The sequence below is a fragment of the Dermochelys coriacea genome, chromosome 27, assembly GCF_009764565.3.
Source record: "Dermochelys coriacea isolate rDerCor1 chromosome 27, rDerCor1.pri.v4, whole genome shotgun sequence".
Lineage (NCBI taxonomy): Eukaryota > Metazoa > Chordata > Testudines > Dermochelyidae > Dermochelys > Dermochelys coriacea.
Window position 1 is genome coordinate 11,704,544 of NC_050094.1, and position 15,588 is coordinate 11,720,131.

Here is a 15,588-nt window from a genome sequence, read left to right on the forward strand (position 1 = left end):
CTCAGCTGGGGTGTGTTGTCCTAACTCCATGGAAAACAACCACAGCATGGGGAGGGAGAGCTCAGTGGTTTGAGCATTGGCCTGCTAAACCCAGGGTTGTGAGTTCAATCCTTGAGGGGCCATTTTAGGGATGGGGCAAAATTGGGGATTTGTTCTGCTTTGAGATGAGGTCCCTTCCAACCCTGATATTCTATGAACCCAGCTCATCTTGCCAGTGGTTGCACCAAAAATAAATGAATGCATGAAAATCACAACGAAAACAAAGAGCCCCACCCTGACTTATTGAACCGGGGAGGCTCGGTTTGTTTATTTATTAATCCCGAGCTTGTAAACGAGCTCAGAAGCTTTGCAGGCCATATTTCTCCAGAGTAACTGGCTTCTGAGCGTGGGCTAGGCAGAGAGACAGATGATTATTTGGCTTCTGCGATTATAGGGTGATAAATTTGATGGGAAGCCCCCAGGGAGCATTGTTAATCGGTCTATTACCAAATGAAAAGGGTTTATTCCTCCTCCCTTCCCTCTCGCTCCCTACATTCCCTCCCCCTCCCTTCCCTCCGCACCACCCCCATCCACCCAAAAAGCACAGCTGGATGTTTAAACGTTGGGGGGGGGGAGGGTGCCATTCTCCCCGAGCCCAGCTGTTCTCATGCCAAGAGTTCACAAAGTTCAAACTGCAAAGATTGGAGGGGAAGATAGAGAGAAAACTGACACCCCCCGGTTTGCCCTATCGCTAGAATAAACAACTGGACTTTCCAATCCTGCCACCTCCTTATAAAAAGCAGGCAACCCCCATGGAAGAGAATGCAAGACCCTGTTTGAAAGGCAGCTGTAATCTCGCCCAGAGCCAGCTAGCGCTATAGGACCAGATTCTCAGCTCCCAGCCAGGCACCTAAACAAGGGGGCAGATTTCCCCCAGGGCGCCCTGTGCCCCTTACAAACAGGGATGAAATCCGGGCTCCACAGAGGTCAATAGCAAAATTCCCACCGACTTCTCTAGAGCCCGGATTTTACCCCAGGTTTCAAAAGAGCTCATTTTGGAGGGCTGGGAGAGGTGAGAAGTTTTCTCTTATCTCCTAAAAATGGAGTTAGGAGAGATTATTGGCACAGTGTTCCACAGAGCCCATGTAACTCCTTGCTTCCTGGGAACCTTTAAAACGGGAGAGGGGGGTGTGAAGAAGTGGTCGGGTTTTTTCCCACTGCCCCAGTTCAAACTAAGGAATACTTGCAATACTCTCCCACTTCTCTTATTCATCAGCGGTGAATCTCTCCCCATCTAGCCCTGACCCTACAGTCATTTCTCCAGCTAAATGCCCCTTGAGGTCAATGGGAATTCTGGCTAAAACTACAAGAGCCTGGCTCTTAACCAGTCTTAACCCGAGTAAAATAATTATAATACAAAAATCACATCCCAAATTTTGGGTGCGTCCCCAGTTTCTCCCCGCCAGGATTCTGCCTACATACCTAACCCCTTGCCCTGGCCTCAGGAGCTAGGCTGGGCTCAGAGCGGAGACATACTTTAGCCAGATATTTCCAGAAATGGGGTCAGATTTTCCAAAGACCCCTGCACACAAAGGGCTGCACTGGTGTTTAAACCTGGCCCTGAGCTCTTATGGCGAAAGCTAAACCCACTCGTCTAGGGTATACACGGATGTGCCCATCTATAAAACAGACATTTAACTCCCCAAAGAGGCCAGGGGCCTGTTACATTTTCATCCATGAAATCTCTCCCATGAAATCACTCCCTTTGGAGTGTAAAAGGTGCAGCAGTGACAAGGGATTTAAATACGTTCTTGAGGCCCGACAGATTTTTCTTCTCTTGTCCTTTATAGTTCCTGCGATTTCCCCTAATGTTATGACAATTCTTCTCCCCAGTAGTTCTGTCGTGAAAACAGCTTCCCTCGTGCAAAGTTTGGGGATGGGTTTGATCCTGCTGCCATTCAAATCAACAAGGGTGGTGGTTTGATTGGGTTTGATTTCATTTTATTCTGGGGAAGTTTGTGGGCTGTTGTGTGTGTGTGTGTGTGTGTGCCTGTGGAGAAGACCCTGGCCCCGCTGAAAACGATGGCAAAGCTCCCACTGATTTCAATGAAGCCAGGATTTCGCCCACAGTGTGTTTATTTCAGAGTAGCAGCCCTGTTAGTCTGTATTCGCAAAAAAGAAAAGGAGGACTTGGACTTGTGGCACCTTAGAGACTAACAACTTTATTTGAGCATAAGATAAATGCATCCGATGAAGTGAGCTGTAGCTCACGAAAGCTTATGCTCTAATAAATTTGTTAGTCTCTAAGGTGCCACAAGTCCTCCTTTTCTTTTTGCGAATACAGACTAACACGGCTGCTACTCTGAAAACAGCTCACTTGTGTGTGCTTCGAGGAGGTGTATTTCCGAAAGCCATCACAATGGCCTCTTCTTATCTTAATCTTTCGTTTCCCCCTTTTGGCGACGGCAACTCTCAAAGTAGCGAGCAGGGGATTAGATAGAGCATGATTTCCAGGGACCTATTATCTCCCACCTATTAGGAGACCTTCGTGGCTGTTAAAGACATTCGCCTATCAGTGCCTGTGTGAAGAATAGAAAGGGGCTTGCACGTTCCAGGCCGGGGTTCAGGTTGAGCTAAATAACCAATTTAAGACAGAAGGGAGTTTGCTTTTAAAAAACAAACAAGGTTCTTTCTAAACTTAGACAGACGCAAGAATCGAGTCGGTTTTAAACAAGACACCTCGATTTCAAAACGGGGAGCAAAATGGAGCTGTGTGTAGCTGATCAAATTAAACTACTCCCCTCACGCTCCAACCCCCAAAACAAACAACAACAAAAAACCTCGCTCTTTTCTTTGCTGTAACCTGATGCACGAATGCCTATTTGTCTCTGCTGCACCTCGTGTCTCCCAGGGCCTTTGTCACTATCAACCTTAAGGGCTTTAATTTTTTTTTCTCCCTCTTTGCACCTGCAAAAAGCTTTCGCCAGGAGAGCACGTTTAACCCTTCACCCACCAGGGAAGCCAGTAGCTGGGAGAAGGGACATGATCCGAAGGGTTAGTCTCAAAAGCAACAGAAAAAGGCCAAATTAAAACTCAAGTCTGAGAGCTGCAGCAACCCAAAAGAAACACCCCTAGATAAGAAGGAAGCGTCACACTACATCTCTGCTCTTATTACCTTCATATTAGGGAAGGAGAACCCCTAATCCATGTATGGATGTCTGTCTGTCTAGCCTTCTCTCTGGAGTCACTCTCTATCTTTGGTTTCAGAGTAGCAGCCGTGTTAGTCTGTATTCGCAAAAAGAAAAGGAGTTCTTATGGCACCTTAGAGACTAACAAATTTATTAGAGCATAAGCTTTCGTGAGCTACAGCTCACTTCATCGGATGCATTTGTTAGTCTCTAAGGTGCCACAAGTACTCTTTTTCTCTATCTTTGGAGTCTAATCTAACCTATTATAAATGTGTGTTGTCCTCTCCTAAGAGGGCCATTTTTGTAGATCTTGTATTTATTATTCATATTTACTTTCTGTTCAGCCCTGGATTGATAACCAGTTTCCAGCATTGTTATGCTTTGTTGTTGTTTGAGTGCACCTCCACGTGTAAGTAGCCACGGATCAGAACATCCAAATTCTTGTGGGTTCTTTATATTTCCCTCTAAGTGATTTTTTAATGGCAAGTTAAAGAATAATTTTAAAAAACCATGTCGTATTAGGGCTAAAAGCAGCAGACCTTAACTGATGCCAAATGGGAGGTTTTGCCATATTCTGGATTATGGACTGCAAAAATATGGCCCACAAGGTTACATATTTCTCTGTAATTTACCACTGAAATTGCATTGATTTCCTGCCAGGGTCTGATGTTATTTCTTTTTCTGGCGTGTCATTTCAGTGCAAGATTCCAAGTTTCCTAAGCAATGTATTTACTTTAAAAAAAATCACTGTAATGAATGAATTACAAGAAATCTCCTTAATATTTCAAATGGATTAAAAAGGCTTAAAGATTCCCTGGAAAGGGTCGAAATAGACATAAAATCCGCGAGCGCTTGAACTACTCAGCGCACAGAAGGGGCTCGATTTAGGTTTGTAAAAAATAGAGCAGAGGTGGTATTTATTTGCAATATTCATTCGGCCAGGGGGAGAAGATTTTTGTTGTTTACTTGTGTGGAGAATTTTGCTTTTCAATCCCTCGATGAGGGGGGAGATCAAAGAGCAATGGCGAAATAAATAATAATAAACCAAAAAAGGCGCAAGAAAGCGTGGTGAGGACTCTCAGTACAACGTGGAAGGAACAGCCACCCAACAAGAGGTACGACCTGGACGTCATTTGTACTTAGCGGTAACAAACTATAGTCAAGTCCCCTGCGAGGCTTCTCTGTCTAAACAAGCACAAGGTACAAATCGGTTTGCACACAGGAGTAACAAACTACAACCAGTTTCCTTCCATCATTGTGCTCTAGCTAGTTCTCCCCTAACGCCGCCAAACACAGTTCTTAAGGTTTCTACTCAGAGTTTTAAAAAACTATTCTGAATTAATTGCTACTTTATATATATATATATGTATATATATATATATGAAGATCAGTAGCTCGGCAAGCCCAGTTTGGACTGAGGAAGAGTTTTGGAGGAGTTCAGCTCTGAGGGCAGCGGGGTTATTTTAAGTGTTAAGCCAGAGGCCAGGTTTTGGGGTTTGCAGAGTTGTGTTGTTGAGAGTTTAAAAAGTTACTGGCCCGTCTTTGCAAATCCGATTCCAGCTACCGAATCAGAACAAACCTTCACCGCCCCATGCCCCTTTTTCATTTTATTTTGCTGGGTGTATGTTTCCCCATATGGCCTCATTTAGGCTGATTTCTTTCAATTGCTAAAAGCATCCACTCTACCTCTTGATATGTAACTGCTGAGAGAACCTCAAAAGTGTAATTGTTGGGTTGATTTGTGTTCCTACCTCCAGGAAAAGTTTGCAGATACCTTAACAAAAAACTATTTTATTTGTAAAAAATAAGGCGATATAGGAGTTAGAAAGACCCTCATAACTCACCGTAAACCCTTGTTCAGTCTCTTCTGTTGACTACATGTAAACATGGTAAATTGAAGGCTTTTATAGTGACATCTAATCCCTCAAACCCCCTCCTAACTTTATCCTCTCTCCCTCCCTCATGTTCCCCCCAACAACAGATCCTAGTTAGGGGTGGTTTAGCCTTTTTCTCACAGCTTGCTGTTTTCCTGAGCCCCTCCCTGAGCTATCTAATTTATCATTAACAGCCTGACACTAAACTAAATAAATGAAACTGCCCTCTACAATTTACCTCCCTTCCTTGCCCCTAGCCCATATATTTCCCCAGGAGCATTTGACTTGAAATATCTGAAAATATTTCCTGAGGGCTGGTGGGTGCATTCTCTCCTCCTCCCCCAGCCCTCCTCCCTTTCCCTTGGGAAGTTGTATGCAGATAATTAACATCCTTATTAAATGACCCCCTTTAAAATATATATATATATATATATATATATATATATATATATATATATATATATATATATATATATATATATAACAACTGTCCTGGAGTAATGCCGCTTGGATGAGATCTGATGCGAGCCTGCCACTCGGAGTCAGCAGCACCATTCCAGCCTTCCCGGCCCTTTTCATGGGTTGGGAAAGGTATCCGGATCCCTGGATGTTCCTGAGCTTTGCCTTTAGATGTGAAGAGGCTTTAAACCGGGGAGGGGGAGGAATAACTTTGACATTGACTCCTTCGCTCGGAGCAGGGGAGAAGGAAAGTTCTCCGAAGTTGCAAGGCAGTTTAAAGTAGGAAGGGGCGCGGAGGAATCTTTGCTGGCACTTATTTAGACTGTGGGGTTCACCTTTTTTCTTTTTTAAGGAGCAGTGTGAGGATCTAGCCGACCAGAGGGCATAGGATGATGGTGCTGCATCCCAATAAATGCATAACCCTGTCAAGATTTGTGGGATCCCTGTCCCCCGATTGCCTGATTCCAGAGCCCCCTTTCTACTGAGAAACAAAAGAATTGGGTGGACGTTTTCCAGGTCAGAATCTGAGATTCAGAGTTTGTATTGGCAATATTATTTGAAGCTCTTGCCAGTACAAAAGCTCTGTGTTTTCTTTGGTTCTTAGGTTTATTGCTTATTATATTTATGATGAGGGGGCTGTTTTTGTTTGTTTGTTTGTTTGTTTGCTTACATTTGTCGCTGCTAGTCTCGGAAAGAGATCTTTCGCTCTTTGGTGGGTTTTCCGGGGGAAAAGATTTCACTCATTCCAGACGAGGCAGCAAGTCCCCTGGCCCTCGAAGAGAAATTCCTGGATGGGGAGCAGATTCTGTGAGTATTCGTGGCTGGCCTGCAAATCAGGCGGAAGTGGCTACCGATTTGCGACGGAATGTTTAGGGGAAATGTTTCATTCAGGCGAGAGAAACCCTTCCATAAACGGCCACGCACTCACGCACACAATCCATCAGACCCATGCAAGCCAGACAAACACACACACACACACACACACAAACTAATCAAATGGACCCCCACGCTCCCATAAAACCATTCTCCCCTTTACATACGACATCCACATACCACAGGCAAGCACAGATGCACATCCGTCTCACAGTCATATGCGCACGTAGACACAACACGCACAAACACAACGTAAACACCAGCAATGGAATTGCTGGCTCATGCAGAAAATACACACAAACCGCTCTTTGTACACACACCCCACACACAAATATGCATGCACACACAAACAAAGCAAACACCCAAGACTATACCTATACCTCCAGTGTACACAAAGGAGCACAAATGCAGCTCACTCATTGACACAGACAAACATCTCCTATAGGCACGCACCTCCAAGTGTGTGCACACAAACACACCCCCATAAACAAAGCAAAAACCCAGAAATATATACACACACCTTCTGTCTACTCACAAACCAGCGAAACACACCATCCATCCCTCCCCTTCCCTAACATACACAAATCAGGGCCATATACAATTTAGCTCTGTAAAAAGATATTTATTCCTCAGCCTAGATTCCATATTGCACGCAGGGAGTAACACTCTTTCATAGTCACATACTTACAACAACTTTAAATAAATAAAGTTACAGTAAACCTTAAGAAAAAGTCCAATATATGGTTGAGGGAGAAAAAAAGACAACTCCCTCCCTCCCCTGATATATTTTTAAACATGTGTTTCAAACTGAAGGGAGGGGGGAAGCAATCAGAGGAAATGCAGTTTCTGAAGTTGGATAAAAGTTCATCACAGCAGGGGGGGCAGTTTCAGACGTGGCCAGTTCTCTGCCTGATTCTTGTAAGAATTCACGAGAGGTAAACGCCTAGATTATAATTTCCCCTAAATTCTTCTTGGGATAGTATATATAAAAGAGAAACTTTATCTATGGAACCAATGTCCGGGCGACAAACTTTCCCACCTCTGAAATGACGCCGATTCTCTAATTCATTGGACTGGGGGAAAGTGTGTTATTATTGACAAGTTGTTGGTGGGTTGTTGTTTTTTCCCCTTTGCCAGGAAAAACGGAGAGCTGTGCCTTTAAATCCTGTGTGCAGAACTCCCCCCCTTCCCCTTTTTGGATTGATCAGCAAAGCAGGTCAAGTCTAATTTAACCCACCTCCATTCCTGCGGAGTTCAAGTGATTTAAATGAAAACCGAGAGCTTGCTCTGTGCTCTGCTCCCAAACTGCATATCCAATTATGCAGAGGTAGAGCAAAGGGCCCAACCTTTGAAAACCCAGTAAGCCCTCATCCTCCCCAAAATAAACCCTTAAATCACAAAGCATCCCACCATATCCACGCTGAGATTTTCCTGAGTCTAAAACTAACTGCGTTTTTGTAAAAAAAAGCAGCCAGCGTTTATAAAAGTTTTGTAAAAAAAAAAAAAAGATATTGTTATTGATTGCCTCCTCTCTGGTCTAGCGCTTTTAGGAAAACAAAATGGAATAACAAAAAATCGGTTCTTCCTCCTTTTGCACCCATTTTGGAAGCAAAGCGAGGTTACAAAATTTATTATCAAGGAGTCTTGTATAGCTTCAAGGACTCCAGTGTTGCAAACTGATTATTTGTTGTTCCAAAATACAAATATACATTCCAGCATGCCAATCCTCCCATGCCTTTGGCGCTCCTGACTTTTATCTGGGAGGTTTTGCTTGTTTTCCATAAAGCACCATTTAATCTTTTAATTATTATTATTTTATTTTATTATTAAATTATTTATGTATTTGTGTGTTTGTTTATTTTGAAACCACACGATATCAAATAAGGGCTGGATTTTCCTTTTTATTTTTTGTATTGCATTGCAACAAGGCTTTTTTTTTTTTTAAACCCTTTTGGGAAGGAAATGGAGAATTCCTCTGAAGATTATTTCACGTTCCTGGCTGGGATCAATTTCTTTGCAACATGTAAAGAAAGAGTCGGGGGAAAGGTATTTCTTTAGCACAGAGCAGGGGGTCTCTGTTGCTTAATTATACAAGGTGTGCGTGTTGTGGGGAAGAGAGGAAGTTTTGAGGTATATTATATTATATTCACAGCCTCCATCACATTATACAATGTATGTATGTGTGCATAGACAGTAGTGCATGTATGCAATCTGTGTGTTTCATATGTACACAGACACAAACACATACAAATATACCCACACACTTTTTGAGGTGATTACATCCCAGAGAATATTCCTGAGTTATTTGTGTTACTGGTGCTTGCGGCTTTAGCAACATTGATAGCCAAAGTGTCTCTTTTCTGCTCAGTTTATTCGAGCTAAAAAAGAAAAATTCTTTCTCCTTTTCACTTCACTGGGAGTTTTGCATGTCCAAGGGTTTCAGGACCAGACATATAATTAAAGAAAAACTAGCTAACACGTTCGGAATGGAGCCTGACATTCCCAGCAGCCATGCACCCCTCTTGCAGACTTTTTGAATATTTCAAACCGATCTCTTTCTTTGTGTGTGCGTCTTTGTTGACGTTATCCCAAGCTCTTGCATAAACAACAGTGGTTTGTAATTAACAAAAGCCACAAATCTGTTTGCAAATTCCTCCCCCTTCCTTCCCCCTCCCTCCAAAACAAACAAACAAACAAACAAACCACACAAACCCTGGAAAACACATTTTAAAAAATCTGCTTTGGACCTTGCAGCTACTAGTCCGAAAGCAAAATGTGCAGATTGGAGCAGGCGTTGGAGAACCTCTTTCCCCTTAAGACATTACAAGGAAAACAACCAAGATTATTTCTCTGTGTGTGCCTCTTTCCCTCTCTCCTGGGCTTTGCTTTTCACATCCCCTGTTCGGGCAGCCAGGACGCCCAGCGCAGTCTATGTATGCGAAGAATAAAAGACTCCATTTTTGTGCGAGTGTGTACATTGGAGACAAGGACTCCGTCTGCTAGAAAGAGGTTTAAAAGCAAACTGCACAAGGCAGAGATACGTCCACAGAACAGGTATTTCTCTCTCGCACACAGACAGCAGATTTTTATAAACCTTCCACAGTTATTGCACAGTGATAGGAGAAATCCCACCCATTTGGTTAAAACGGAGAAAAAAACGCAAATCAATTAAAATGCAAAACAAAGAAAAAATGTTTTTAGCATCAAAATAATTCAATATGCCTAAGAGACACCAATAAATTATTCGAGAGAAAATATGTTTGGCCTGTAATGGATATTTTTTTTCCACCAACGATGGAATGACATTAAAATTCTAAATCACTAGTGGCCAGGTTTGAATATTTGCTTTGATTATAATTCAATAATGAGCCACAACTTCTTTTCTTTTCTTTTCTTTTCTTTTCTTTTCTTTTCTTTTCTTTTCTTTTCTTTTCTTTTCTTTTCTTTCTATTGTAAGTAAAACCCCATGTATACGATGTGGGCTGGAGTCAATTATAACACTATAGAGGGGGGGAAATTAAAACATTCACACCAATGTGTTGAAAGTGAGGGAATCGCAGGGTCTTAGACTGTGTCAGATCCGCGTTTTGTTGAAAATATTTTAGGCTGGAAAAGAGTGGGAGAAAAAAAAACAAAAACCAAAAAAACCAAAAAAACCAACCAAACAAAAAAGCCCTCACAGTCACTTTGATTTGTCTAACATTTCCAAAACAGAACAGACTTCAGAGCCAGTTGAACTTTGATGTCAGAGAGGGGTGAAATCAAATCAGAAACAGTCGAAAGGGCCAGTTACAAGACACTGGTTTGTAAGCAGAGTTAGACTGAGATATGATTTCCTTTACAGACAAGAGAAACTTTCTCTTAACATTCTTCTCCGCATTCCACTTTGGAGCTTAATAGAGATCAAATTGTCCATCTGTACTTTATTCCTAATGCTCCTGGCTCCTATTTCTTGCGTCAATAAAGCTTTTACAGGCCTGCTACCTTTAGGCTATCCGACTTAGGGTATCCAGCAAACAACTCTTTTTTCTTTTTCATTTACATGCAGAAGTTTCCAATAACTTCCTCTGAAACCCGCCTGTTTTCTTTTTGCAGACAAAACTCCCTATTCTTTTTAGTGTGTGTGGGAGGGGTTATGGTTTTTTTCTCTTTGGTAGTTAAAGTAGATTATTTAGTTTAAATAGCTGCTTGCAATTTTTCGTATGAGATTGATTAATGCAAAAGAGGGGGTATTTTTTCTATAAAAGAGATCATTCTTTCTCTCTGCATGTGATTGTTATTATTTTAATCCAATGCATGTATCAAGGAAAGGAGGAATTAGATCCATTCTTTTCTTTCTTCAGCTTTTTTTTTTTTAAGAGAAAGCTTTGATGAGATCAGTTTAATGTGTGTTGGGATGACAGCATTAAATTCTCCCACAAACGCAGAGGAAGTGGGAAGGGACAATATACAATTAACTTGGGGTGAATGGAAAGGGAGGACAGTTCTCCTTTAGCTTGGAGAGGGGAAGGAGGGCAGGACTACTTGAACACTTCCCAGTCAATATGCACATTTTAGTCCAAATCACCCTGCTTGGAATAAACCACTGAATGTAAAGGGGGTGAGGTATTCCTCCAGCTGACCTGGTTTGGGAGCGGGTGTTTTACTTTCGCACAGAACCCCCGAAAGATGGACCACCCAAAAAAGAAACCAGAGTTGAAATCCCTTTCCTCCCCCTCTCCAAATTCCCAGCAGTAGATATATGTGGCCAAGGTTTCCTAACGTGATTTGGGGGTCAGACACCTTAAAGGGCGCTGCGGGTGGGTTAGAAGCTGGGGTGCTCAGCCCTTCCTGAAAATCAAGGCGTCTCCAGTTGGGCACTTCAGATCCCTTCGGTCTTTGGGATTAATCCGGTTCCCATCTCCCTCTCCCCCTCCCTCAACTGTTGCATGTAAACCTGGCTGGCGAACATTCATCTGGCCTCGTTTAGAAACCCTCCAGGCCACAGCCCCGGAATTTGAGGCTGGGGGGCACAGGGAGGGCGCTGCCGCCCACCTGCCAACTCCACAACGGGTGCGTTTTGGAAAGCGCTCTGGAGTTCTTTACGCACAGGGAGGCGGCGGGACGCAGATCCCCATCCTCCCCCACTACCAGGGAAGGGGTGCAGGGGAAGTTGCCCATGAGGCTGAAGGAATTCCTGCCTGGGGCTGGCCCGGCGCTGGCCAGGCGTTTGCAATGGGCCTTTCCCTTTTGGACATTCCTCCTCGGAGTCTTTTGTGGCCTCCCCTTACTGGAGTTTTGTTGCCGTTCTGCCTCAACGCCTCTGGCAAGGCGTCTGCGCTTGGAATTCCTTTCCGAGCCATTGCCTTTCAAAGCTTTGTTTGACAAGGGGCTGGGGCTCGGTGCGCTTTTGGAGCCGGGGCATTGGAGCTCGGCCTCTTTGCACGGCTCCGTCTTCCCTCCGGGCCGCAAACTTTTCCCATCCGCGTTGAACCCTTTTGCATAACACCACAGCTTGGATTGCCTGATGAGCCTGTCGAAATGCTCCCTCCTGGGCTCCCCTAAGGCCCTCTGGGGAGCCGGGCTGAGGCTCCCTGCGAATTCCTGAGCTGAGAGCGGAGGAGCTGAGCCCAGGGCTGGCTCTTGGGAAGCAGATCGCCCGGCTAACGCAGCGAGCTGCCTCTCTGCTTGGTCACTGGGGCCTAACGAGGCTGCATTGTTTGAGGCATCTTTGTGCAAATCCTCCCCTTTGGCGCAGGGCTCTGTCGCCCCACAGCCTCCCGCCTTTTGTTGTGGGTCCCCCACAGGGTAGCTGCAGCTCGGGGAGGAACGGGAGGAGGGGGCCTCCCGCTTTGCGCACGCTAGCTCCGGCTGCTGCTGCGGAGCCCCGGCTCCCAGGGCTGGAAGCGGCCTCAAACTTTCCAAAGTTGACGCTCTCAGAGTCCTGGCCCAGAGCTGCTGGGAGAGGAGCAGGAGGTTGGGATCGGGACGCAGGGCTGCTTTGTGGGGCTCCGGGAGCCTCTCGTCTCCGCTGGGCTCTCTGGGGGGGTGGGACAGCTGCTGGAACCTGGGCAGAGCCGCCTGCCTGTAGCGGGTGCTCTGCACCGAGTCCCCGCTGCACAGCGAGCTGCTCTCCGACTCCGAGGAGCTGCCTTCCTCGCTGCTGCACGACGTGTCCCCCTCCTCTTCCTCTTCCTCCTCCTCCTCCGACGAGTCGCTGGAGGTGGCCGGGCTGGAGCCCCCGAAGTCCAGGCTGGAATCCGAGTCGCTGGAGTAGCCGGCCGAGGTGCCCTGCCTCTTGCAGCCCGGGAAGAGGCGGCCTTTCCTGGCCGCCCCCGGGCCCTTCTCCTCGGGAAAGAGCCCTTTGGAGCAGCAGGAGCCCCGCTTGGGCCGGCCGGGCTCTGGCTGGGGAGACGCCTGCCCGGCTCCGTGCGCCCGGGCTGCCGAGTGGAGCAGCTGGAGGTCCCGGGGGCAGGCGCTCAACACGCCGGAGAAGAGCCCCCCGCGTCCTTCCAGGCCGTAGCCCTTCCTGCCCCGGGTGGCTTTGTCATAGTTTTGGAAGAGCCCGGCCGGGGCGGGATGGGGTGCGGGGGCCAGCTCGGTGCAGATCCCCGGCTTCTGGGTGCAGTAGGGGCCGGCTCCGTATGGGGACCGCAGCGGCTGCCGGGGGCAGTCGAACAGATCCGCGGGGCCCGGCAGCAGCAGCTGCTCCCTCCTCTTCCTCTTCCTCCTGCGGGGGCTGAGGCTCTTGCAGGAGGTGCAGAGCGCCTCCAGGTCTGCCTTGGAGATGAGCGAGCATTTCACCGCTCGGGTGGGCACGGAGTTGATGGCTTTGAGGGTCCGGAGCTCCCTGAGATCGCAGCGGCGGCTCTTGATCTTTAAGGTCTCCATCTTCTTGCTGATGGTGGTCCTGGGGATATCCTTAAACAGGTCGCTGAGGACCTGGGCCAAAGCAAACATCTGTGTGCCATTGATCTGTAAGTATCCCAGGTTTATCCCTTCGATTTCTTGGTAGCCAGTCTGGAATTCCCCTGGCCTGGCTTCCCCCTTGTAATCCATGGTGGCTGGCACCATTCCGAAGGTCCCTTCGCAGGTCAGGAACATGTTGCAAGGAGAATTTACTCTGTCTCTTCCCCCGGGGTCATTGGAAAGAAGGGCATCTGCGTTCCCACTCCTTGATCACCAATCCGACCCACAAAAAAAGGGGAGAAGGGGGGTGGGTGTGTGTTGGGGGGAAGCTGCAAAGCCGTCGATTTCCCTTTCAAACGCTCCAGTCAATGATTCGCAACATCTTCCAAACACCCAGTTCCCCCTCCTGCGCTGGGGCTAGATTTCTCACCTTCCCCCTCCCCAACCAAAAAAGGCAGCGAGAGAGAAAGAAAAATAAAGAAGCCAAGCATCTTGCCGCCTTCCAAGACTCCCCCCCCCCCACACTCCCACCACCACCACCACCACCTTCCGCTTCAAAAATAACCTCTCTCCGAAAAGAAACCAGCCAGCAGGTCCCCCCCTTTTGCTGGGCACTGCCAGGGAGATGCTAAGCAAACAAAGCGGTGGAGGTGGAGGTGGAGGTGGTGGGCTAAAAATGGTATCGCATGGAATCCTGCGGGGGAGTCCCCACCTTTTGCTGGGCTGCTTTCTTAAAGACCAAGCTCCCGGAGTACAGTATATGGTAGGAAACACCCCACCAAATAATTTCTCAAATCTGGAAGCTGATTGGGCGCTTTAGCCATGTGATGTCATAAAACCCCAACATTTCACACACACACCCCGATGTAAAACACTCATAAAAAAAAAAAACCTTTCATTTAACAGCCACGCTGCTGCCAGGCAGACAAACATCAAGCGGTACATGAGCGTGTTGCAGGATTAGATAGGTAGAGGCAGATTTGACTCTGCGCCTAGATCTGCATTTTATGCAGATGTTCTATGTGTATAATGTATGTGTATATGCACACAACCCTGACAAACAGATGTGCGTATCTATATAAATATGCATGCTAACAGTAAAACACACACACACACATTTATAGATACACTATTTTAAAACGTGTAGGCTGCTTTTTCGAGGTAATTTTAATGCTGTCTTCCTTGTTAAGAAATCACCTTTTTAGCAGCTATGGGTGTATCTGTGTGCAGTTTTATATGGTATTTATTTTTAGCCTCTTTGTACAGAATTGTTTTACGAGATTTTACCGTTTTCTTTAACATGCCATTTTCCTAGGTTTTCAGCCAAACCTGTTTTAAGAAAATATGAAATGTTACTGCTTTGAGTTCAGAGGGGTTGACTCTGTGACCATTCATCATTTGAACGGAAGTAGAATGCTTGTTAATTGCCAATTACGATATTTATTGTTGTGAATGATGAGAGCCTTGGTAATAATCATAATTAATCATAACAAGCGAAGACTGGTTTCTTTAATTTTTTTGTTTTTGTTTTTGTTTTTTACTCACCCATCTTCTTTTCTTCATTTCTTATCTTTTTCTTCCAAACGTCTGCATTGGATTGTATAGATTTACTTACGTTTAAAGAATTAATGATTCTGGAACGTGGCTTAACTTCATGGCAAACGTAAAATCCCAAGGTTTCTTTGGCATGTGATGGCCTGGCTTCTAGTAACCCTGACCCGTCCATGCTTCCCCAAAAGGAGAGCTGCACATTTCTGTGGCCAAGAGAAAACCCCTGGGTTTCTATTGTCCGATCAGAACCCACTTCTGTCTAACCCTGAAAGCTGCTCGAGCTATTTGCCTGACGCCATGGAGGTTAGGAAGGGAGCTGGAACTCTCTGTCATAGGCCACTTATTTGGGGGGTTTAGTTACCTTGGAAAATTTTGAGAGAAGGGAAGTCCCAGCTTTACAGCCGCCTTTAAATGAAAAGTTTTATTTATTCGTTCCCTGCTTTTTGTTCAATGTTCACTGTGAATCATTTAAGAATAATCAAATAAATTATTATGATTATTTAAGTTGAAGTTGTATGTGTGATCGACCACAAATTACCTTCATTTAAAAGCAACCCCCCCGCCAAGGAGGTGCCACATTCCTGAGTATCTGTGTTGGGGGGAAATGAAAATAAACCAAACGTAGTTTTTAATTTGGGACTGATCTCACCTGATTTAAATGTACTTTGCGGATCCGTTACTTAAAACGGTACAAACCCCCACATCCTAAGCGAATACCTCGTATTTTTTAAGCAGAAATCAGTGTGTGTGTGGGGGGGGGTTGCCTTTAATAACAC

At 45.6% G+C, this 15,588-nt stretch overlaps 1 protein-coding gene across 1 annotated transcript; it reads right to left on the bottom strand.

Annotated features, from left to right (window-relative positions):
- Positions 1 to 9,793: 9,793 nt before the first annotated feature.
- On the bottom strand, positions 9,794 to 14,356 carry LOC119849178 (elongin BC and polycomb repressive complex 2 associated protein). The gene has a single exon (XM_038386001.2). It carries the CDS (start codon positions 13,454 to 13,456, stop codon positions 11,339 to 11,341), a length of 2,118 nt encoding a protein of 705 aa, XP_038241929.1. The 5' UTR covers positions 13,457 to 14,356; the 3' UTR covers positions 9,794 to 11,338.
- Between the last annotated feature and the right edge of the window lie 1,232 nt (positions 14,357 to 15,588).

Excerpts from the sequence above, each read along its gene's own strand:
- LOC119849178 (XM_038386001.2), bottom strand. The coding sequence starts at position 13,456 with ATGTTCCTGACCTGCGAAGGGACCTTCGGAATGGTGCCAGCCACCATG.